Source organism: Scardinius erythrophthalmus, assembly GCF_964197995.2.
Source record: "Scardinius erythrophthalmus genome assembly, chromosome: 20".
Classification (NCBI taxonomy): domain Eukaryota; kingdom Metazoa; phylum Chordata; class Actinopteri; order Cypriniformes; family Leuciscidae; genus Scardinius; species Scardinius erythrophthalmus.
In genome coordinates, this window is record NC_138240.1 from 30,856,061 (window position 1) to 30,880,452 (window position 24,392).

At 38.0% G+C, this 24,392-nt stretch overlaps 1 protein-coding gene across 3 annotated transcripts in view; it reads right to left on the reverse strand.

Annotated features, from left to right (window-relative positions):
- Nucleotides 1–24,392, reverse strand: part of prdm16 (PR domain containing 16) — a 234,115-nt gene that overhangs the window by 147,680 nt on the left and 62,043 nt on the right. For all 3 annotated transcript variants that reach the window (XM_081348429.1, XM_081348430.1, XM_081348428.1), the window contains exon 2: nucleotides 9,515–9,864. In XM_081348429.1, coding sequence (XP_081204555.1) covers nucleotides 9,515–9,864 — 350 coding nt within the window. The remainder of the gene's footprint in view (nucleotides 1–9,514; nucleotides 9,865–24,392) is intronic.

Sequence of the window (24,392 nt, forward strand, 5' to 3'; positions counted from 1 at the left end):
GGTTAGTTACCACAATAAGAAAGGTTGACATGAAAAAGCTAAATCTCACGATGAACAGAGGAGAGTCTGCTGGCAAAAGGAGAACGCGACAGAGCTCGTAATAAAACAAGAATCAACATTGGCTTGGCTTTTCAGAGATGGCGAGAATTGAGGGATTTGAAATGTTGTAAAAGCGATGTGGAGATGGCGTTTTCATTACTCAACAGGTGAGTAAGGTATTTCACGTAACAGATAAATTGCCATTTGTAGCTCTCTAACAGAGTTCATTGTAAAGCACTATATATTGTGAAGGCTCACATTCATAAACACAGTCATGCAGAGCCGAAGCACAAACAAAAACACTGTTCTTCCGCGAAATGCATGTGGTTTTGTTTTTTAACCGCTAGAGGGTCAAAAGTTAGATGGTGTAAATTCATTATAAGAAAACTCACTGTGAGTTCACTACTATGCTTTATAGTTGCTTTATCTTTCTCTTGTTGACATTGCCTATATATATATATATATGTCAGTAAAGGAAGATGTTAATTGAGAAGCACACACACGGCCTATGCTCACACTGTCCCCTCTAGTCATGTCTGGTAGTAGACGACTGACACACACACACACACACACACACACACACACACACACGGTGACAGCAGTCCCCTATGGAACTAATCTGACAGCATCTCACGTTGGATTGCCAGCGTCCCACCTCACGTTCTATAGTGTGTTCGGCACTTCCGTCAATACCCCAGCTAGTGCCATCACACCATCGACCCCCTTAAACCGACAGAGCCACTGGCAATAAACCTTCCTCTCCGGGACCCCAGAGTCCCGCTCACAAACAGATCTGATTGAAAGCGTCTGTGTCCGGGGTCGCTGTTATAATATGTTGTGATAAAGAGAATCATAATGGCTTTTAAATAGACGGGCTCTGTCTCTTGTTCCTGAGCAGTGCTTTGTGGGTAGAGAGAGAGCGTCTCTGGGAGTGAGGCCCTGAGGCTAAGCATCTCGGAGATTGAGCTGTCCGTCTCGCTGAAATGAATCTGAGTTAACACCTCTTCAGTCGAGACAGGACAGCCTGGGGGACAGACAGAAGAGCACTTTCTGTTCTACCTGCAGTCTCTTCTCATTAACCCACACCTGCAGCAGCGAGCGAACGCTCACAGACATCCGTTCGCTTCCCAATCCTGCTGAGCTGCTTATCTAGACAGCATTTCAAGGCAGATTCATATACTGTTGGAGGTGGGCAGGATAGTATACTGCATGTAAGAAGACGATATGCGGAATCTGAATATATACTGCACGCTCATTCATAGCTGAAAACAATCAAATTACATGAAATATTAAATAACAATTCCAGAATGCTTTGCCATGAGCTCAGATGACAAACATCCCTACAAAATGCCAGACCGGGAGAGAGAAGTGTTCTGTACTTAACCCGTATTGAAATAAAATACACTAGTTTTTCTGTTTTAGCTGTTTAACAAAAAAAAAAAAAAAGATTTTTCAAATCTTAAAAATGTATTTAAAAAAAAAAACTGTACTTGCAGATAAATATTTATGAAATAAAAGGCTACTTAAAAAGAGTACACTTTTGAGACTATGGTACTTAATACACTTAGCCTAAGTACACTTTTAATAATGTCAAATAAGCACTTTACTTAAAGTCTTAATATATAATGCATTATAAAAGTATTGTAATGAAGTAATGAAATGAAAATAATAAGAAATCTGCAAATATTATAATGCATTTTAACTTTGGTTACAATTATTTCTCAAAATATGTAATGCATTATAACATACATTATGAATACCTTCATAATGCATTATGCATAAAGGCTTACCAAAAGTTTTACTTCAAAGTGCATTTTAAATAATTCTGTTTTAATCATATTTTGCCATGCTGTAAAAGAAGTAGCCTAAAAACTTTGATGTGACTAACATAAAGCACATGTAAAGTATGATTTGTACTGTCTGTGTTATTCTAAATTACATGTAAAGTTGATATATTTTTAAATGTCATTTTGAATGGTAACTTCATCATTACAAATGTGTACTTGCAAATCTAGTTAAATTCATTACATACAAGTTTCAATAGAAATGACATGAAAGTATATTTTGGTTTACCATAAAAGTTATAGTGGGTCAATAAACCACTCTAAAGTTCAGCTAGTTGTATACCATATAAATTTAAAATGTAATACATTTTCATTTAATTGCAATTAAGTGTTAGCCTGGAAATCCAGACCTAATGGTCTGGCGTTGACTAATGAAAATCGGCCAGCTCGAGGGGCGGCACCAAGCGTGCATTTGAAAATCTCACTGCACGCAATTGGATAACACTACGACCAATCACAACAAGCCCCATACGCTTAGCTACCAGCGGAGCTAACTGGTAGATTAGACTCTTGCCGTATCTGGTCGGCAAAACAGCAAAAACACCCTTCTTGCAAAGGAACGATTCGAGCGGCGTCTTCTGTTCCTCTTTTAGATAAAAAGCCAAGTCTAACTCGTTCATTGAGGCCAAAGCCGTTTCAAACAACTGGTGTTCATCCATAGCCATCTTGCAATGTTTACTAATGACTTCGACGTCACAGTGCTGTCGTCTTCTGTTTAGCTCGCCTCTGGCCCGCCTATATCAGATAACCCGATGTGATTGGTGCAGCTCAGATCAAGGGGCATATTTAATGAGCATCATTACTCGACACTAGAGTAACTCGCTGAGCAAATTCAACTTGTGCTCTCGCGAGAACTCTGGATTACCAGGGTAATTTAGTGTCTGAAACCATTACATTCAGTGAGCATTTTAATATGAATTATTTTAAAGTAACAAGTACTCTTTTTCACAATGGGTCTTGTCTTCCTGACCAGCAGACAAATACCCAAACCCCAAAACCAATCAAATAAGCTACTGCAATATCAATACATTTTAGAGGGAGTTGGCTTATAGCAACATGTAAACTAAACTTAGCAAAATGCTAAATTCTAACAATGAGGAGCCCTATTTATGTGACATGTGGAGTTGCTGAATATGCAGAGTCTTTAAAATATGTCACTTATCCACCTTATTCCTGACGACCTTACTGCGTTTTGAATTATGGGTGTCACTTCCGGTTTGTCGAACTTCCATATAAAAAGGCTGAAACTAATCATTTCAAATCATAAAGATGCCCTACAAACAAAGCCGATCTGTCAGTTTGACTAGATGAGCTGTCAATTTTCCTTCATGATTTATTTTCAGACATCGTGAGAATAACGTTATACTTGGTATTTTAACGTAGCCTGGCTCCGCCCTCCTACGTACTTCCGCTCAATTTAATTTTCCTTCAGTACTACGTCTGGGACTGCTGTATATTCTTAGGTTTCCAGAAATCAATTTTTTGTAGGACCAATCAGCGAACAGAGGGAGTGGCTGAGAACGATGACGTTGATGTAGTGCGTCAGTTTGAGTTGGAGTAATGGCAGCGGAGAAAGATGTGAGAAAAGCTATTCGGTCCGTTGTTGCAAAACTGCCGAATATACAGAAGTTAAAGCCGGAGCAAGAACAATGTTTGCTAAGTTTTGTTGGTGGCCATGATGTTGTGGCCCTCCTCCCCACGGGGTTCGGGAAAAGTTTGATTTTCCAGCTCACTCAGCACTAGAAGTGCCAGAATTCCATAACTACTAGAACTGCCACAAGCGGTCATTTTGATCGCTATTCAAAACTCTGTATCTTTAATGATAAATCCCCAATTGAGAGATTAATGCATTTATTGTATTAGGATGTCTTTTAAAAACAAAACAACACCAAACTGTACATTTAAACAAGTTTAATTATAATTTATAAATAAATAATATTCGTAGATGCCCTGAACAAAATGACGGAGATGTTTTCATGTTTCCACTGTTCGATCGCGCCCGCCGACACACACACCATATTCCAGCATTGCAGCCTGTTCATTATAGCCATAATAAAATATAATAATAAAATAGTCAACCTAACATATAAAAATTCCACTGCTCTGTTTCTCAGTACTGGTAGGCTACAATTCGTACCATTTTATGCGTGTGAAGAGGATGATTTTTTCCGTCGATATTGGAACGTGAGTGAAGTTCAAAGCCTATATGATAAAGAATAGTTTAGCATCCAAATACATCGCAAATGTTGAAACATTTTGATTCTAATTAGAGAGTTACGTGAGCCCAACGCCGCTTACTTTCACTTTCGCGTATAAAGCATTTCATTTTGGCTTTAGTTATTTTTTCATTCTTGTTCTGTTCTGAATATCATTACATTTAAATGATTTGTTGTTGAATATGTTTAGTGTATTTTTTACCACATTTTATTGTTGCGTATATTGGTATAATAATACCGCGAAATTCAGTGCGGTCAATATGACCGTTTATGGCCGAAATAGGTAAATATGTTCATTTGTTTTGTTTTTTTTTTGCTTTATGTGTAATTTACATAGGTAATTTATATGAAAAACATTTTAAATGAAAATACAGACACTTTTAGGAAAAGTCAGGTACCAGCAGGATTGTATTTATTTTTTCAACAAAGTTATTGCAGATATAAAATTCAAAACGGTAAAAATGACTGGCAGTTCTAGTGGTGAATGTGTTAGCTAAGGCGAACGATAGGGATGCAAAGCCGATAGTTGTTGTCTTCTCCCCTCTTGTTGCACTAATGGAGGACCAAGTGAAGGAGGCAGAAAAGTTGTTTCCGTATCGCGCAGTAGCCGGTGATCACTGTACAGCATTTGCGGCAGATCCGAAACGACCGCAAATGCTGTACAGTGATCACTGTACAGCATTTGCGGCAGATCCGAAACGACCGCAGCGGCGTATTGTTAATGATTAGACCCAGCTTCGACAGTTGACTGAATACATCACTGTCCTTATACATTTTGAATTTGTAAATGTTTCCGGCCGGTTTCGGCGCATGACATACGTCACGACCACACGTTATCGATTGGCTATGGCAGATCCTGAGTGACTCTGGGCAGATCCAATAGTTTTGAACTTTAACAGAGAACCCGCCTACAAGGAAGTAAACGTTTCTCAATGGAGAGATTCCAGACTCTCTGTACAAATGAAATGTACGAGAGTCTGGTAGAACCAGGCTAATTTTAACGTGACGTTATAACAAGAATATCTATGGCAAGAGCTCTTTTCAGTCGCTGCTTTCTTTTCCTCGTGATCATTTAATTTTTTTCCCTTTGCAATCCACTGTAAAAGTATGAAAAAGGACAACATATCCTGCACATTTGTGGTCTGTTCTCCCGAATTTAATTTACGATACATTCCATTAATAATTCACTGGAATGTCTCTTTCCAGGTTTGTTTTCACAGGTAAATGCAATTTATTATCAGTCAAAATGACGGCTGAAGTTAATGAACATTTTTGATTAAGGCAACATAAGTTACATAATACAGATATATATATATATATATATATATATATATATATTACTACAGTGATATCTAACCAAAGACTCGCGCTTTTACACTTTTAAATTTCCTTTTAATGTTCGATGGTTGAAGGGTGAATAGATTAATGTCATCTCGTTGTGACACTTTTTAACGTATTGTGTTCATAGAGCGAGCGCTTCACTGATTGTTTACAGCTTAACAGAAGTTACACCCATAATTCGCGCAAAGCGTCATGGGGTGCAGGAATAAGGTGGATAAGGTTCTTTTCCATGAGGACATAGACAGTGCAGCAAGACAGCTCAAAAAATAAAGCTATGAATAAGGCATTGAATGTTTTGTTTGCAGCCTAAAATATGAAAAAGTGATTGTACCACAGACGGACATTGGTCATCCAGCATATACATGTTTTGCAGTCATGAGAAACCATGTGAGCTCTTAGATCCGTGATTCAAACACTCGGTGGATATGTGTCTGTGTTTGGCCCATTGTGGCCGGTCTGTAATCCCGCTCTATTAACACCTCTGACTCTTTGCTCTTAGCTGCTCTGCTCCGCTCTCTCACTTCTGTCTATTTGTCTAAGGGTCGGGGTGGAGTGATGACGTATCCGAGTCCAGCTCCTCAGGGACAGCGCGATGGCTATCTGTGTCCGACTGTTATGACTATCTCTAACAAGAGCAAGAACCCTCCAACCATGGCGAATGGGGCAGACAGGATGTGGCTTAGATGTTTCCTTTTAGTTTTCCACCTTTTAAACCAGATGTTTTATGAGCTTGAGGTTTCTGAATGATTGTTTTCATTTTTCTTCTGAGTAAAACATTTAATGCCCTAAAACGTAAGACAAAGTATAGCTGTAACAGCCGTGTGTGAAATGATTGCCACACGACAACCCTTTAAAGGTGAAGAGTGTGGTTTCTGCACCACTAGCAGAAACAAAAGAATTGAAATATTTCCAAAACACTCCCCCCGTCTGTCATTGGCCAGACAAACAGACAGCCACGCCCCAATATCACACCATTGGTTGTTGCTGTGTGAGGATGCTCAAACAAACAGAGCAATGTTTTGAAACCGCCACAGTCACTATGTAAACAGTATATTTTCTTTTATTTTTATTTTCACTTATAGTTGTCTGCTTATTAAGGTGGGATTGGGGAAATGGCTATTAAAATTCACAAGAATAAGAAAGAAATAATGCGATTAAACAGAAAATCCTAAAATTAAGATAACACACTGTCATCCGCTTTCCGGCAGCTGCTAACAAGCATCATTTTTATAGATGGTTTGTCACAGATGGTCCAACAGATGTCTCTCCGGTCTTTAGCAAGTGTGTGTATGTGTGTGTGTGCGCATGAGCAAATACCCATAGATGTGCTCCTTGTCAATCGTTACGCTGTCAGCCAGGGCCTTGAGTGTACTCTTTATAAAACATAATGCCAAAGTACTTGAGCGTGTAAATTAGGGCTGAAATTTGAGAGTCGTGTCAGGCGGACAGAGACAGAAAGAGAGAGAAGCTTTCTCTTGGGGGTCGGATTCTGATGAGCATCGGTCCTGGAGAATCCAACCCAAAGCAGCAAGACCGTTAGAATTCCTTTTCTGGGGAATTAAACTAGGCATGTCGAAAGCAAAAATATGAATTCCTTGAGAAAAAAAAAAATTGAAAGCATGGTGTTTAGCTGATGACTCTGGGCTGATTATTGCATGTTTCAATGGCTATTTTTGGAAAGCTAGTGTTCTGCATACTGACAATTAATATATAGATACACTGCCGTTCAAAAGTTTGGGATTGGGAAGATTTTTAATGTTTTTAAAAGAAGTATCTTATGTTCACCAAGGCTGCATTTATTTGATTAAAAAAAAACTGTAATATTGTTAAATATTATGACAATTTAAAATAACTGTTTTCTATTTGAATATATTTTTTAAAATGTAATTTATTCCTGTGATGCAAAGCTGAATTTTCAGCATCACTACTCCAGTCTTCAGTGTCACATGACCCTTCAAAAACAATTCTAATATGCTAATTTGATGCTCAAAAAACATTTATTGTTATTTTGAATTATGAATATGTTGAAAACAGCTGTGGACACATTTTCAGGATTCTTTGATGAATGGTAAGTTCTATTTCATTTATTTGAAATTAATATATTGTAACATGTTGAATAAAAGTTTTTTTTTTTTTTTTTTTTATATATTGTGAAAAGGTGGCAAGAGATCTTAAAAATCCAAGTTAATAATGTTCCCCAGTTTATTCTTTGCGATAAAAACGAAAGGTCAGGTCGAGTGCATTGAGCGATGGGATACACTATTTCATGCTGTGCTCCGGTTGTATACGGCACTTTTTTTACAAATGCAGTAGGTCAGCTGAGTGAAATAACATACTGTTCATAGTGTGCATGCACATTTATCTGACTAGTTCTGCACTGATTTTAGGGAAAATATTCAGAATTCTTCAAAATGTGTTTAAAATTGATAAAATGTGTTAAATGGAGCAGAGAATACTACACTCCTAAAGCTAGCTGAAAGCATAAAAATGGTCAAAATGTTTCAGAAATAAATTCTTACTCAGACCTATTGAGTAGGTTATAATATAGAGGACCTTAGTGGGGCCCCCTCCATCACAGGGCCCAGGACAACGTTTCTGGTACAGCCCTGCTCATATGTAATTCTAAATAAGTCTAATGGTATCAGTGGAGCAAAGTACACAGTGAGTGAGAGAAGAGAAAAAGAGAGAGAGCGGCTCACATCTGATCGGTCATGTGGGGGAATCAGCATGTGCCCTAATGAGCAATTCCAATATCCTCCGATGTCATGTTGAAATGAAAATTAATAGTTCAATATGGCTCCACGCAAATGCCACGCATCTCCCATAACCCATATCATGTGGCGTGACCAAATGAGTGTATTCTAATAGATGTAGGCAGAAGAGAAAAGCTGATATCTTCAGTAATCAGGGTTTTGAAAATCACCATTAAATGAAATTCAGGGATGGATGGAAAAGAAAAGGGGAGGCGAAAAAACCCCAGAGACATGGAATGAACATCTTTACCCCATAATGTGCTCATGTCTTTCCCACAGGCTGTGAGCTAGTCACCGCAGGGTTGACTTACCACATACACCAGTCAAATTGGGCCTTGAATCATTGGAGGCCCTGTTCATCTTCATAAAGGGCTTTCGCACCAGAGGAACCTTTTCATAGTTCCTAGAACTAGGCGGAAGTACCCGGATTTCGGCGTGTTTGCACCACAGGAACTAGGAATGATTTTAGTTAAAGGAACTCCTTCTGGAGGAACCAATTTAGCTCCTACTTCAGAGCAGGGTCTAAACCAGCATTATAGAAACTATCCGTGACGTTAGTATGCGCTGATTGGCCGAACGTACGCGAAACACCACCATTTTTATGTAAACACACAGATTATAGCCTATATACTGTATTTACTCCACAGACTAACTTTACGAACACGGAAAACAGTGATAGATGGACCTCTCAAACTTTACTCTGAGGAGAAAATCCAACGCAACTTTGAGGGGACCATGCCAAACATGTTTATGTATTTCTATGTATAACAGTTCTATCTAATAAAGTGTTAGACAGATCGTTAACTAATGAACACGGAGAATGTGAGCACTATGTGATCAGGCTCAAGGTCCGCCACACCATCAAAATAAAAGTCACAACAACAAGCGCGGTTTACGTCACTTCAGAATTCCTACTGGCGGTGCGAATGCAACCAGAAAACGTTCCTAGGGGAACCACCCTGGTGGCTAGTTCCTAGAACTGAGTTCCTAGAACTACCCGGTGCGAAAGCCCCTATAGTCTAAACTGAGGTTCTGTCTCAAATGGCGCCCTTGACCCTTGCAGGCCTCCTATGAGTCCGCACTTTGGTGAAGTAGTGTTGCTTGGACGTGATGTTCTTGGGTCCTAGAACACTTTGAAGTCAGCCAAACGAGTATGGACATGCTTGAAAGAAGCCTACGAGACTTCAAGTGAGCCATTTGGGACAGGGCCTTAATTGTGCTCTTTCAAATTCAAATCGAACCCAATAGCATTTCAACTAAGTTTCTGATGATGCTAATAAAAAGCAATTTGTTAAGAGCATGCCATATCATCTCCACATACCTCCCATCCATAAGTGGTCTCTTTTACCGTGGCGCTCTGCAGTCCGTTGTATGGTCCGAAGCGTTCTCCCATCCGAATTTTGACTTTAGCCCAGATTCCAAGGCCAGCCCCTGGAACAGACGACTCGCGGAGCTCCAAGTCAGCAGGGATGGGAATATCATCGGGAATGTAGACGGGCACCTCATAGGGTGAGCCCTCTTTAGGAGTGAAGTCCTCAGTGCAGGGCTGAGGGGACGTGGGCCCCACCGCAATGGGGGACATGATGCTGTCTTCTGTCTCCTCTTCCGCACTCTCGCCGGTCACGAGATTGGGCTCTGTGTCGTACATGCTGTCTACTGCCTCACTGTCATCTGAAAGACAATACAGAGACGTTTGCAAAACATTAGCAGAATAAAGAGATGCAAAGCACATCAAATGTTCTTCAGATTAATTTCTTCAGATTACCGTTGTATTTAATTTGCTGATTTTGAAAGGGAAAAAATTACTATTCAGTCATTATTACTCATGTCGCTAAAAAACTTATTGAACACAAAAAGAGAACTTTTGAAGCATGTTCATGCAGCTCTTTTCCATGTAATGACAGTCAATTCTGACCATGTGTTTGGGGCTCCAAAAAGGACCAAAAATTACACTATAAATCAGAAAATCTTGTACTATAGCTTTAAAATCAAATCAAATGCTCATCATTGGTTGCTCTTACTTAATGTTGTGGTGTTTGTTACTTTGAAGAGCTTGACAGACACTAAATGATGATTAAAAATCCTATTTGTGTTCCACAGAAAAAAACATCATACAGGGTTGAGACAACCTGATGGAAAATAATGGATAAATACTGGGTGAATTCTTTAAAGTTGGTGGATTCTGATTGGCTGCCAATGTTTTTATCGTTCTTTTATTTTTTTATTTTTTATATAGTACTTCTGTGTCGTTACCGTTACAACTGTTGTATGGACTTTATTCCTATAGAATTACAATGAATATTACAACTTTATAGTTATTTTTCCTGATGAATGGGCCTTTAGTCTAAATAAAACTCCCTGACATAATACTAGGATGTTCTGGCTGGCTGCCAGGGAGTTGCGAAGTTGTTGTGAGTCAACCCTCAAAAGTCTTTATGATGTTTATGTCTTTAAATGGGTTGGTTCCTTCCTTTAAATATAATATTCTAAAAGGCAAAAAAGACTGATCACTTAGAAAAGTACTAGCATACACTCAACACTAGGTTGTTCAATTCATACACCAATATGCATGAGGTAAATAAGCATCATTCTATGGGGAGAATAAACCATCAACCTTTCTATCACAAGTCCATGTTCTTAACCACTTCGCCACACAAAACAACAAGAGACCACCAGCATCACCAAGCCACTGAAACAAACATGAACGATTCAAACCAAACTTGTATGTTCTATTGCTGGTTATACAGTGATGTGCACTGATTTGTGAATAAGACGCTCGGCCTAAACCAAAAAAACAAAATCTTCTGTAACTTAGAGAGTCTGGCGCAGGGACGATCCCATTTATTTCATAGACCGGCCATTTCCTGTCTGATCATTTTACAAATAATGGCAGCAAATGACCCTGTGGCCTGACGCCATCTATGTGTATTGTCACTCTTTGCGTGACAGCATAATTATGGTACTCATCCTTCATGCTAGCAAAAGGTACAACTCTAATTGCTAAAAATAGGTTCTGTTTCTCTGCATTAGTTCTACACGCATGCATCACAAAGTACAAATGACGTGAAATCCCTTGAATATACCATGCTAAGACCATTGGAGCTGGAGCTTTCAATCTGGGAGAGATTACAGCAAAACAACTGACTCAAATGCAATCTGTTCTCCAAACCAGAACCTGACACATCTCACCTGCATCTGTGTTCTAAAATTTCTTAGCTGAGGTCTGAGGCAGTACACAAGACACTTTCGATCTGCATCCATGATGACAACATCTATGCAAGTACGCATGGATGGACTCGCTGTAATTTGTAGCAGCACCACTGCAGTTTGCTATCCAAACACAGGACCAGCAATCAGGGCTAACTAGGCCGCAATTACACCAGGAGTGCTTCCAATCAACCAGACGCAGCCCCCCTGCCAGCACTGCCAAGAACACAAGTTTATGACTCCAAACTGCTTTCTCTCACATTCAAACGCTGTTTACTTATAAGCAACAGCAAAGTCATGAATAAGTATAAATTGCAGTTACTGCTAAATTGGCTTTAAGTTTCACCCGGACAGTTAAAAGGTAGGGAGGAAAAAATGTTCGCCATAAAATCCCTGGGAACTTTGGAAAGTTTGCCCTTTAATACAACATTAATAAATTGCATTATTACTCTGTGCTCTGTAATATTTGATTGGTCAATCGCAGCTAAACTTCATAATCCACAGTTGATTCTCTACACGGCTGTGCTAGTTTCATGTTTTGGGTATCACTTTGTAGTCTTTTTTTTCTTGCATAATAAAATAATGTAACTATATACGGTATGATTTCATATCAATGTTTCATGTAATTTCTTTATACACAACTCATTTGTTTAGAGGCTTTGATCACCTGTCAATACCAACCGATCATCTTTTAAACACAAATAAAGATATTTTTTAATGAAACTTGACAGATTTCTGTCATTCCATTTAAAGTCTGTCCACCCAAAATTTTGACACTCCAAGAAGTTGTAAAAGTAATCCATATATGATATGACATTTTGAACCAAGTTTTCTGAGTCGCTTTATAGGATGAACGGATTTAATTTATGCTGTTTTTGACATATAAACAATCACCACACATACCATAAAGCACATTAAATAACAGCTTAAACATACTGTACTTTCTTTACATGCGAGAACCAGTGAGGTTTGTTCTCATGTATTACGCAAGAACGTTTGAGTTTTTGAAAGAACCAGTGAGATTTGTTCTAACATGAACGGAAGTATTTTGGTTTTGAAACGACATGAGAGTGAGTAATTGATAACAGAATTTCCATAATTGGGTGAGCTATTTCCTTAAATCTAAAGATGTCCTAGCTTCCCATGGTAACTTACAGTATGCAAAGGTTAGGCCTGGAAATGCAAATATTTGTGGCAAAACCTTTTTAAAAGCCAGCAATTCTCAACAATCAGGGAATGTATCATATAAAAAAACTCCACAGTAAAAAAATAAAATAAAATGAAAAGCTTTTAAAACAGATCCTGCGTCATCTTGCAATTTTGAGGGCAAAGAAATGTTTTACCAATTTCTTTAATGATCAGACTTTCATTGGAGTCTCAAAGCAGCCAGGCAATTAACTTAAGAACATGTGGCTCAGTAGTAGCTTCCCCTTTTCACAGATCAGTTAAAGTTTTATAACCACTGCCTATCTGGTGCTGTTTGCAAGAATCAAAAGTGTTTTCAAACCATTAAAACTTTTTTTCCCCTTCTCATTTTTGGCTTATGACCCGAGTAAATTTTCAACAGCCATAGAAAGGGTTGGAAAATCCATTAAATACTCCAGTTAAAAAGGCTATAGTGTACGAACAGATAGTTACACTGAAAAAGTTATTTAAATGACATTTAAAGGACTTAATTGTGATGACCAAACCATCAGAACACAACAAAATTTATGTTATATATATATGTTACTTAGGACTCCAAATGGGAAGTTTTCAGGCAGATCATTTGCTTTGTCCCAAAACATTGGACTTGCATGACTGAATTGTTACAATGTTGCAGCTTCTTCTTGGTTCGGTTCGCTTTCACAAGGAAACATTTCAAAGCATGCCAGAATCTGTTTATGCAAGTCACATGTGAGTAAAACTGTCATTAGTCAGAGTACACCCGTTTATGTTCCTCATTGCATCATCAAGATGGATTGACAAGTTAGCTGCTGCTTTAAACGCAACACATTTCCCATTATGAATTATGATACAGATTGGTTTGTTGGCCCGTTGGGTCTTTCCACAGAAAGGGTTTTCAATTGGACTAAAACCACCTTGTTCAGGAGATCTCGGATTGATTGATTTTGGTGCGGATCCGAACGTGATTGCCCTGTTCATATTTGCCTTAAAGGAGAACTTGGTAACTTTTTTAACTTAATAAAACTGTCTAGAAATCATTTGGATGGTTAAACAACCTGTTCTGGTGATATTGGTGACTTTCCCCGCTCCCCCCAGAGAAAAATAGAAATTGGAAGTCTCGTGAGAAGCGAGAACGAGAACGAGAACGAGCGCGAAACACGAATCGCTTTACGGCAATTCGACATAAACACACACGCATGTATGATGTATTACCAGATTACCCACCTCGGTAGACAAAGCTCCACACGATTCAGTTGGCTTGCTCCGATCAAAACAAACGCACATGAGCAGCGGTAGAGAGGGGGAGGAGGCCGCCGCAAGTGAGTTTTTTACGACCGTGTTGTGACATATACGCCCCCCCACAGCTGTAGGGGGAGCTCGTGGGGAAAACATGCGACAACAAAAGGGAAAATCAGCGAAGAAGTGACTAGAGTTCGCTAGAGTTGCCGAGTTCTCCTTTAACAAACCAACCTAAGTGTACGTTAACATGACAACAATGTACTAAAAAAGGAAAAGTTTTTCCTTTGTGTTGTTTGCGTGCAGACGACAACGTTGTCAAAACGATTCCTGAAAACGCTGTATTATGTTGCCAGGCCAGTAGTTGGCGATGTCTCTTAGTAAAGAAACACAGATTGAGCAAGTAATATGCATGCCCATGTTGCACCGTTTTCACAAATTTGCGGTTTTGTAATTTACATGGAGAAAACTTTTCAAAAACTTGCAGTTCAAAACCAGTTTTCAAAAGTTTGTGTTTTCAGGCCCCCAAAACACCGTTGTCGTGTAAATGAACAGCCAAAACCGGTTGTCTTTTGTTGTTTTTTAACTGTGACGTGTAAACGGCCCCTAAGGGAGAAAACATGCCAGGTACTGAAACAAATGCTCCAAACAAGCTAGGTGTGAACTTTATCTCAGATGAGACTGCCTTAAATCCGTTGATTGACTTTTTGATACATATCTTCTGTTCAGATGTAATTGACTGCCCTTATGTAACTTCTAGGACACCGGGCACGTGAAAAAACACATTGTTTTAAAGGTTTGTTGGTTTCTATGTCGGTCAGATGGTGTCTTCCTGTCTAAGTGAGCAGTTCTTAGCCAGAATTAGCTGCAATGTGAACCGGATTCCATGTCAAAGTCAAAAATCTACCAAATACGAGAAGGGTGGACTGAATAAAAGGAGCATTTTAAGCCGAGGCTCTGACGTTCTTTGGATATCTCTGCTGGATACTGATGTTCAAAATGTCTCCCGGAAGTGAAGTGACTTCTTCTGTCTCTGTTTGCTCTCGCTCTCATACTGAACTGTTTATCCTGATTACATCAGGCCGTCATCATTAATTCACACCTTGGGGGTCCTTCTCTCCTCAGAGCTACGGCCACAATGAAACGCTTGTTCTGCTTTGTTATTCCACTGGAAACTACTGTGCAGCCGGGCCATAGACATGAAGGCATCAGATTTATTTGATAAATTGTAAAAGCGTCACTTAAGCAGGAGAACAGGGCCCTTTATTATTGCAAGCTGCTATAAAGTCAAGCGGAGACACTGCCATGCTCTGTGTTCTTCTTCCTGAAGAGCGGATCTGTACTAGTCCAGCGATCTCAGGACTTGAGATCCTCGCAGACACACATTAATTGAAGTCAGAAAAGTTTTAAATTACGTTCCACACACAGGAAAGTTACGCATGTGCAATTGTTAAAGCAACACTGTATTCGTTCGGTACACATGTGAGCCGAAGCAAAAGACGTTACACCCCTAGCTAGACCCTCTGCACTCACATTTTCTTCAAATATAAAAATCTATTTATATGGACTTGCGTGTGTTTTTCTTTAGAGATGGCAAAAAGATAGCCTTGAATGAAGACATTTGACTTTATGGAGATAAATATAAAACAAGCCCATATTGTGATATTCCAAATAAGGAAAAAGCTTCAAGCTTTCAAAGACTGAAAACAAAAAAAAAGTCCTGGCCAGTTTAAAAAGTTTTGTCATCATCAGGATTACAAAGAAGCCTCATGTTCCACTTGAATCAAAACTTGATTTTCTCTTCGCTGAGTTTCTTTACCTAAAAACTTTGCTTTCCAGAAACATGCTCTGTTTCCCCTCGTAAAAGCAGCAGGGAACATTTCCAAGTAACACTTAAAGTAGCACTTTTGTTTCTCTAAAAGGTCGGTGTCATGGACAAGATTACAACAAGAGATTCCTTAAGAGAATATTATACTGTTATAATATTATATCATTATATATTACTCTGGTACATAAGGCAACTAAAGCACCTTTGCATGTTCCTTTATACAATACTCACACTTCAAGCAGGCTACACACATACACTAACAGTGTCAGCATGTATATATACTCTGCAGGCCAGAGCAAACTCAATATATGTGTGCGGTCTGGCCAACATCTGAAGAGAGTGCTGAAGTAAGTGACCTCAACCACCTCGGCTGTTTGAACAGTCAATACACAATGATCCGGGCGCACTGGCACACTTCACCAGCTTCATCTCAGCTGAATATGTGAGCCATGAGCTAAGAATATGTTTCACTAATTATGCATTAAAATTGACCTAATAAACATACTCAAAAATGATTTTTATTTTATTCTGTGTTTAAAAATGTATTATTATTGTTGTTGTAATATAGCACGATTACATTATATATTATATTATTATATTAAGATAGCATGGTCTTAAAGGCCCACTGAAGTGCCTTGGAACGCGCAGCTTTGTATGATGCGTTGATGTAATTTCAACTGAAACAGGAATATAAAGTGGGACATATTGAATGGCTCCTCCCCCTTTTCAAATAGCCAATAGCGTTTAGTTTACCTCACAGACTGCAAGTCGTACTCGACAGCACGTTGGAAGCGAATCCGAGCGCTGATGATACGTTGGATTGAATAGAGGTGTGAATAAGTTCTATCCATTTCATTCTTAACCAACGTACAGTTGGAACACTCCCTTTTGCTCTGTGACGTGTCAACGGTCGCGTTGGCCAGGTGGTATTTATATTATAGGGGGCGGAGCTTTAGATTCTAGAGAGCATTTGATTGGACAGAAGATGTGATGAGAAGCGTAAGTGAGAAGTTTTGAATGCTCATATCTCCTAAATGAGAATATTGTCATCGTTTCGGAACACACCAGCTTATTCATAACCGTAATGCTAACATATTCATACTAAAAGGTAAAAAAATTAAATGTTTTGCACTTGCAAAGCAGAGTGTTAAGTTTGAAGTACCAAAAAAAAAAGAAGAAAAAAAAGAAAGAACTGGAAACCCCTTTGCTGTAATACCAGAGTTATGAACCAAAACAATGGGTTGGTACAATAATATTCACCATGCTACAAAGCACAAAGATTTCTTGCACCTTTAGCATTTAATTGATGCACATAATTAGAAGGCTTAAATCCCCACACCTGGTTTTACAAAGCCTAATCAGTTACCAAAATCATATTAGGGCCTGCGGGAATCTGGCTCTGTGTGTGTGTGTGTGTGTGTGTGTGTGTGTGTGTGTGTGTGTGTGTGTGTGTGTGTGTGTGTGTGTGTGTGTGTGTGTGTGTGTGTGTGTGTGTGTGTGTGTGTGTGTGTCTGTGTGTCGTTCCTGTCAGCCTCTCCTGATTGCCATTCTAGTCTGCCTTGCTCCCCGGGGAGCAGCACAAGGCCTTGAGCAGACATTTATTAACACGACAGATTAATAGCACCAGGGAAAAGACATTTTCACAAACATGATAAATATTAATAATAATCAATACTAACTTACATTTGCCAAATTGAGTTGCAAACATCACCCATGGGGGCAAGAAAGAGGCAAACAGAGAGAGAGGAGGCAGACGGGGACGTGGATGCAGGAAAAGGCTAAGGTTTGCTAATAAGTGCCAGAAGGTCTCAGACGTCTGGATAATGACACAACAGCATATGCTCCATCTACTCCACAAACACTGCTGCTCATTCTCTTGCTACTCTATATTATGGACATTAGGCAAGACCAAAAGCCACGATAAGCATTACTTTTAAACTCCTGCAAGCAATAAATAATGAAATGTTTCATTTTAACGCTATTCCACTTTGCAATCAAAGCAATTTTATTTCAGTGGGGAGACAACACTAAACACACTTCTGTAAGCAAAGCAAGATTATTTGCAAAGAGTTGGATAAGCAATGACTACTCAAAAATCAGTTAAAGCCATGATCAGAGTGATTTCTGAATATACATTTTAATTAAATTGTCTATCCAAGATATATATAGATGATTGTACAGATATAACCATCATCATCATCATCATCATCATCATCATCATAATACTGCTGTTGTAAGCAGAACATCAGCATGTACATGGGTCCGTGTAACGCTTCACAATTCAGTTTTCAGACCATACAATGCAAATGCAAAAATGAAAAATTGAAACCAGACATTCTTTTTTGTTGGTTTTCCAGTTACATTATCAATGGATATTCGCCTTTTTCTCCCCTTTTTTGAATTTTACTTTTGCTAAATTGTGACTTCAGAAACAAACATTTGAATAAATGAAATCTAACCGATTTTCTATTTTTCCATTTTTCGTCTTGTAATTTGCGCCGTGGGCGGTACCATTAGCACGGGGGTGTGGCCGTGGACTAACTACCAACATTTCATTGATGTAACTGCTTTATTTACACTGCATGCACGTTTGAGGAGAAGTTTAAAAGACGGAACACAGGACAATATTTTTCACCCAAAGTGCCATAACTTTTATTATTAGGCTAATAGTCTACGTGTGCTAAATTATAAGGCAGTCTCGGACCGGCCATCGGGAGCAGCCGGGAAAAGTGAAATCCCGGTGGCCTGGATATGATTTGGCACATTGCCCTACCTGTTTGTATTGACCTTATTAATAAAAATACTACCAAGCGAAAATATAGGAAAAAAGCTTCTTTTATTTTCTTTTTTTTTTTTTGTTAGGTTTTTAGCTCTCGTTTGTAATAGCCTACAAAACAATAAAGATGCAGATATTTTCACTATAGCGGGCATTGTTCGTTACCACGGCATCCGCTTCGAGTTTCTGTGCTTCTCGTTCCCGTAAAATGCCCTTAAATCTAGCACAGTTGTAGAACTTTCATTACAATAGAAGCAGTTCGCTGGGATATGAGGCGATAGGCTATAGCTAACTATGCTGCAAATCAAGAGCAATAATATTTATTTATTTTCAATAAATAAACAGAAATATCTTGCTACGTTTGGCACATTGCCCAGCTTGTTTTTTATTTATTTATTCGAGCACATTAAATTCGCCATTCGATAATGAATCAGTACTATAGACATTAAATATTGTATTAGCCTACAAACGAGAGGGGGGGGGGGTATGGTTATTTTTTTCTATATTTTTGCTTAGTAGGCTATAACTTTTATCGTTATTCTAGATTCCCGTGAAGGATCTCGCGAACCACCCCCGTTCTGCTGCACTGAAAATGAACTGTCTGGGATCTCAAGGTTGTGGCTGCCTAGGCTACTGTAGGCCTACCATGTAAAATGAACAACAACAAGGATAGCTATATATTAATAAAATAAAGTAAAAATGGATAGGTAAATACAAACAAGGGCAATGTGCCAAATCATACCCAGGCCACTGGGATTTCACTTTTCCCGGCTGCTCACGATGGCCGGTCCGAGACTGCCTTATAATTTAGCACAGACTATTAATAATAAAAATGATGGCACTTTGGGTGAAAAATGTCGTCCTGTGTTCCGTCTTTTAAACTTCTCCTCAAACGTGCATGCAGTGTAAATAAAGCAGTTACATCAATGAAATGATAGTAAAGTTAGTCCACGGCCACACCCCCGTGCTAATGGTACCGCCCACGGCACAAATTACAAGACGAAAAATGGAAAAATAGAAAATCGGTTAGATTTCATTTATTCGAATGTTTGTTTCTGAAGTCACAATTTAGCAAAAGTAAAATTGAAAAAGGGGAGAAAAAGGCAAATATCCATTGATAATGTAACTGGAAAAACAAGAAAAATTAATGTCTGGTTTCAATTTTTCATTTTTGCATTTGCATTGTATATGGTCTGAAAACTGAATTGTGAAGCGTTACACGGACCTACATGGGTGTATTGGAAAGAAAATGGCCACACAGCACCAAATACATCCTTTTCAAATATAGTCTTTATGTCGTTATAGGAGTGTATACAGTATGTACATGCATATTTATATATAAAGCAATTTCTAAAGAAAAGCTGTTCTTTTCAACAATATAGTAACCCTATTAACCCTATTTAATAAATCCTGAAAAAAAGCTGCATATTAAAAAAGATTGTGAGAATGACATTTTTTGGAGTATGGTTGCCATCACAGGAATAAATTACATTTATCATATTAAAATAAAAAGGGTTCTACATATAATTCAGAAACCCTTGTTATTAGTGACACCGGTGGCCGTTAATCGAACTGCAGCCAGCAACATATTGCTCATTCGCACTCGTGCACACGTAACTGAACGTGAAGTTCTTTCTTGCTTTTCACTAAGAAGCCAGAATAAAGTTGGAAATACCTTAGAAGGAATCTATTTTAATGAATATCTTGACCCCGACCATGTTGGAATATGTAAATCGTTCTCTTAATTACAGTGGTGAGAAAACGCCAGTTAAGAAAGCATCTGATCGTATATATGTTTGCACCAGCTCTATAATTCACCAGCATCATGGCGACAGATGAGGTAGGCTTATTCAAATGACAATGTTATGATCGTTTGATTATAAAGTATATATGAGACTATAGACTAAATAGATCTGACTATGTGAGACTATGGTTTGAATTAATCCCTTTTCTTTGCATGACACATTGACATTACAGTACAGAAGAGCTCTTTTGGCAGGATCCTGAATATCAGCAATATTTTCATGGGTCATTGAACGGAAGGGAGGCTCTCAGGAGCGCGCATAACCGTCACATCCTTTTGGTTTTCCAGGCAAAAACGTCCCGAGTCACATAAAAATCACTCTACGGGATTTCATAGACAAGTCGAGGAAGGTCTAATTTAAGTTTCGTTTCGAGCTGTTAACAAATTGGCAATAAAAAGCGACTAATACATCAAAATTCTTACAAATAGCCCCTTTAAAAAGCACATTATTTTAAATTGTAATCATATTTCACAATATTACTCTTTTACTGTATTTTGGCCAAATAAATGTAGCCTTAAGGAATGTTCACACCAAAAGCAATAACTATAAAGATAACTTTAATGATAACTATATTAGCATCCACACCAGCGGACGATATCGTTCTGTTTGTTCTAAGCACAAGCTGCGGTTTTGTCGTCTGCCGCTTTAAATGCTCTTTATAGCAGGCTGGATTCTGATTGGCTGTCAGTGTTTTTATCGTTCATTACCTGAAAAGAAAATTACCTGAAAGTGATTCCAATGATATTGTTTCTCTGTGCCGTTATCGTAATAGTTGTGGAGTCTAGTATTCTTTCATATTGAGAATGATTTTAAGAACTACATCTTTATTGTTATCGCTATAGTTATCGTCCTTGGTGTGAAAGGTGAGACTTTCTGAAACATGAAAAAAATCTTACCAACATTTGAACATTAGTGTATATGGTGCTGTGCATATATGTATATTCCAACCGACCCACAAACTAACATAATACTATTCATTTTACAAATAAACCATTAGTGTGATATATATATATATATATATATATATATATATATATATATATATATATATATATATATGCAGGTGCACAATTAGCACAATCTCACAAACTCACAAACTCAGATCAGAGCCATCTTATGGGGCATCTTGAACCCAAAGAACATACATTCTATATTAATTTCCAATTCTATCCTGCCAAGAAGTGAAGTCTCAGTTTTGTGTGTATTATACAGCCTCATTTAGTTACCCCAGTGGGAATAACAGAGAAGAGAGAAAGAGAGAAATGCATTAATTTTTATGAACAGGAAAAGCCATTGGTTGGGCTTGCGACGGTATCTGAGTTTGGGAAATGATTTTCACCTCTGGCTCGGAGAGCACTCCCCACCTATACATCACCCGATTACTCCTGGACTGGCCCCGGTCTTAGTCATTAGCCAGTGAATTAACGACAATCCAGCATGCTATTAATCACACTGACAAAAGTGTTAGCATGCCACTGACCTGCCGGCGCACGGGGACGTGAGCAAAGGAGGAGATTTCAGAGAGAGAGAGAGAGAGAGAGAGAGAGAGAGAGAGAGAGAGAGAGAGAGAGAGAGAGAGAGAGAGAGAGAGAGAGAGAGAGAGAGAGAGAGAGAGAGAGAGAGAGAGAGAGAGAGAGAGAGAGAGAGAGAGAGAGAGAGAGAGAGAGTGAAGTGGGGTAGTGATTGAGGGGGTTGTTACTTACAAAGATACAGTACAAGAAACTGGCAAACAGCAGCGGGAAAAAGCCAGAGCGGGTACAAAGATTACAGAATGAACACTGTGACTCAAATTTGCTAGTTTTTTTTTTTTTTTTTTTTTTTCCTATCAAAAACATACGGGATAAAATATCACACAATTTTTAAAGATGGAAATCATCCTAGTTCTCCTAGCAATTTTTTATTTATTTTTTTGTTCTCATCATAACTACACAAAAGCCAGTTGCTTGGAAATCAAGTTGGAAATCAACAGCACAAAGACTGGAACTGTAATGGATTTGATTCATTCTGTTTGCATGTTTTGTGGTAGTTGTATTCAATGTTAAAAATTTCAATTCTACCTAGCTCTGCACATGACAAAGAAAAAAATAAATAAAAATTGATATTGTTGCCATGAATCATGAATTTGTTCCCACGACATATTAATTGGTTGATATTTTTTGCCACACAAAAAGATGTGGCCACAATTTAACTAAAATGAGGGAATGAATTAATAAAACGTGGCCACATCTTTTTCATTTCTTCACTCGTTTTAGGTAAATCGTGACCATGTTGTAATTTGCTCCTGCATTTTAACATAGTTCAATTTATTAATCTATTTATTTATTACATTAAAAAACGTTCCCCTCCATAAGTCATGTGCAGGGCTCCGTACCATCCAAAAAGATAGAAAGCAGTGCAATTTATCAACATTTCAAATGGTGTGTAAAAATATTTCCATACCATTTTATAAAACTTCCTTGAATTACAGCAAATGCATTTCTTAAAAGATTTCAAAAGATACTGCAGAAGAGGAATGAGCCATCTCTCGAGCGATTTCTCTGCTTATGAAGTGAGGAACTCAAAAATGCATTCAATGGCAAAAAATAAATAAAAATTTTATATATATATATATATATATATATATATATACATTTCACAGCAGAGATATTAACTGTTGTACATTAATACTTTAGTTTGCTCAACATGATGTATCAAACTAGATCAGAAGACATGCTGACATAATGATACAGAACACCTGCCCTTCTCCACTGGTCTTTTCATGTGTGTGGACTCGGGCGAGCGGGTCAAGTGAATTAGCCGGGGTCGCTCAATAAGCCAGCCACAGCACTGGGCCGTCTAATCACACTGTTCTGCCTCATTGACCCGCCAGGAAAGAGCTAAAGGAGCCCAGACTGAGGACTCAATACAGAAGCTGGAAACCAGAACGCTCCACCACCAGCCCAATACTAATTCTACTATTGTTGCAGGAGGCAGTGCACTGCAGCACGCACATTTTCTGCATGGGATGACCGGATAACCTACTTTTGTCAAAATGTGGAGTATATAACAGATCATGCAAGGAATACTGTATCCCACAATGCAATGCACTCACATGAGTTAGATGATTTAACTGTAAGTAATATCAGACTCAGTTTTACATATCTTTCTGCACTTTTGGGTATGGTGGGTTTGGGTATATACTGTATACTGCCGACTAGCATGTCAAATATTGGTATGATAGAAGGAGACGTTTGTTCATTAAAAATTAAAACAAGCTTTTTTTTTATTAACAGCATGATTACTGGACACTACTCGCTCTATAATGATCCCATGTGAAAAAGAAGTGTGTACTTTATTTTAAAAGTATTTTTGCAGAAAACATAATATGAATTAAATTAAAGGTCACTTAAGTGTACTTAAAAAAAGTACAAATTTAAAAAAGTGAATTAATAAATGTCCAACAATTTGTTTTGTTTTTACAGTACATTTTAAATAATTGTTTTAATGTAGTACACTTATTTGTTGACTAAAATACTAAAACACAAATGTACTTTAACTGCAGTGTGATATTTGATATCATATCAATACTAAATTGCAACTTCATTATTACTAATGTGTAATTACAAATATATTTAAACACGAGATACAAGTTTCAATAGAAATGACATTAAAGTATATTTTTACAATAATTATATATGCTTTGTATATATTATATAGACACACACACACAGACACACACAGACACACACACACACACACATACATATATATATACATACATATACATGTATATAATAAATGCTTGTCAGTACACTTGGCAGTACACTAACCAAATTTTAAAGACAATATTAGTAATAGTGAAATCACATTTAAAGATGTACTTAAGTCCTACATAAGTGGGTAAAAAACAGCACTCTAATATTCAACTAATTGCATTTAATTAAATTTAAACTATAATAAATGTTTATGTAACTGTGAATAACACACAATTAAGTATCTGAAAACATTAAATTCAGTTTGCACTTTTACAGTATATTATTTAAGTACTCTATTTACATATGCTCCTTTTTCACAAGGGACTTCATGTAGCATTCTGTTTGAAATATTTATCAATGCACGTTGCATATTTGTGTATGTTTTTGTATGTTTGTAATTTAATTACGTCATGTACACAGCACAGTAAGCTATACAGTGAGCAGTG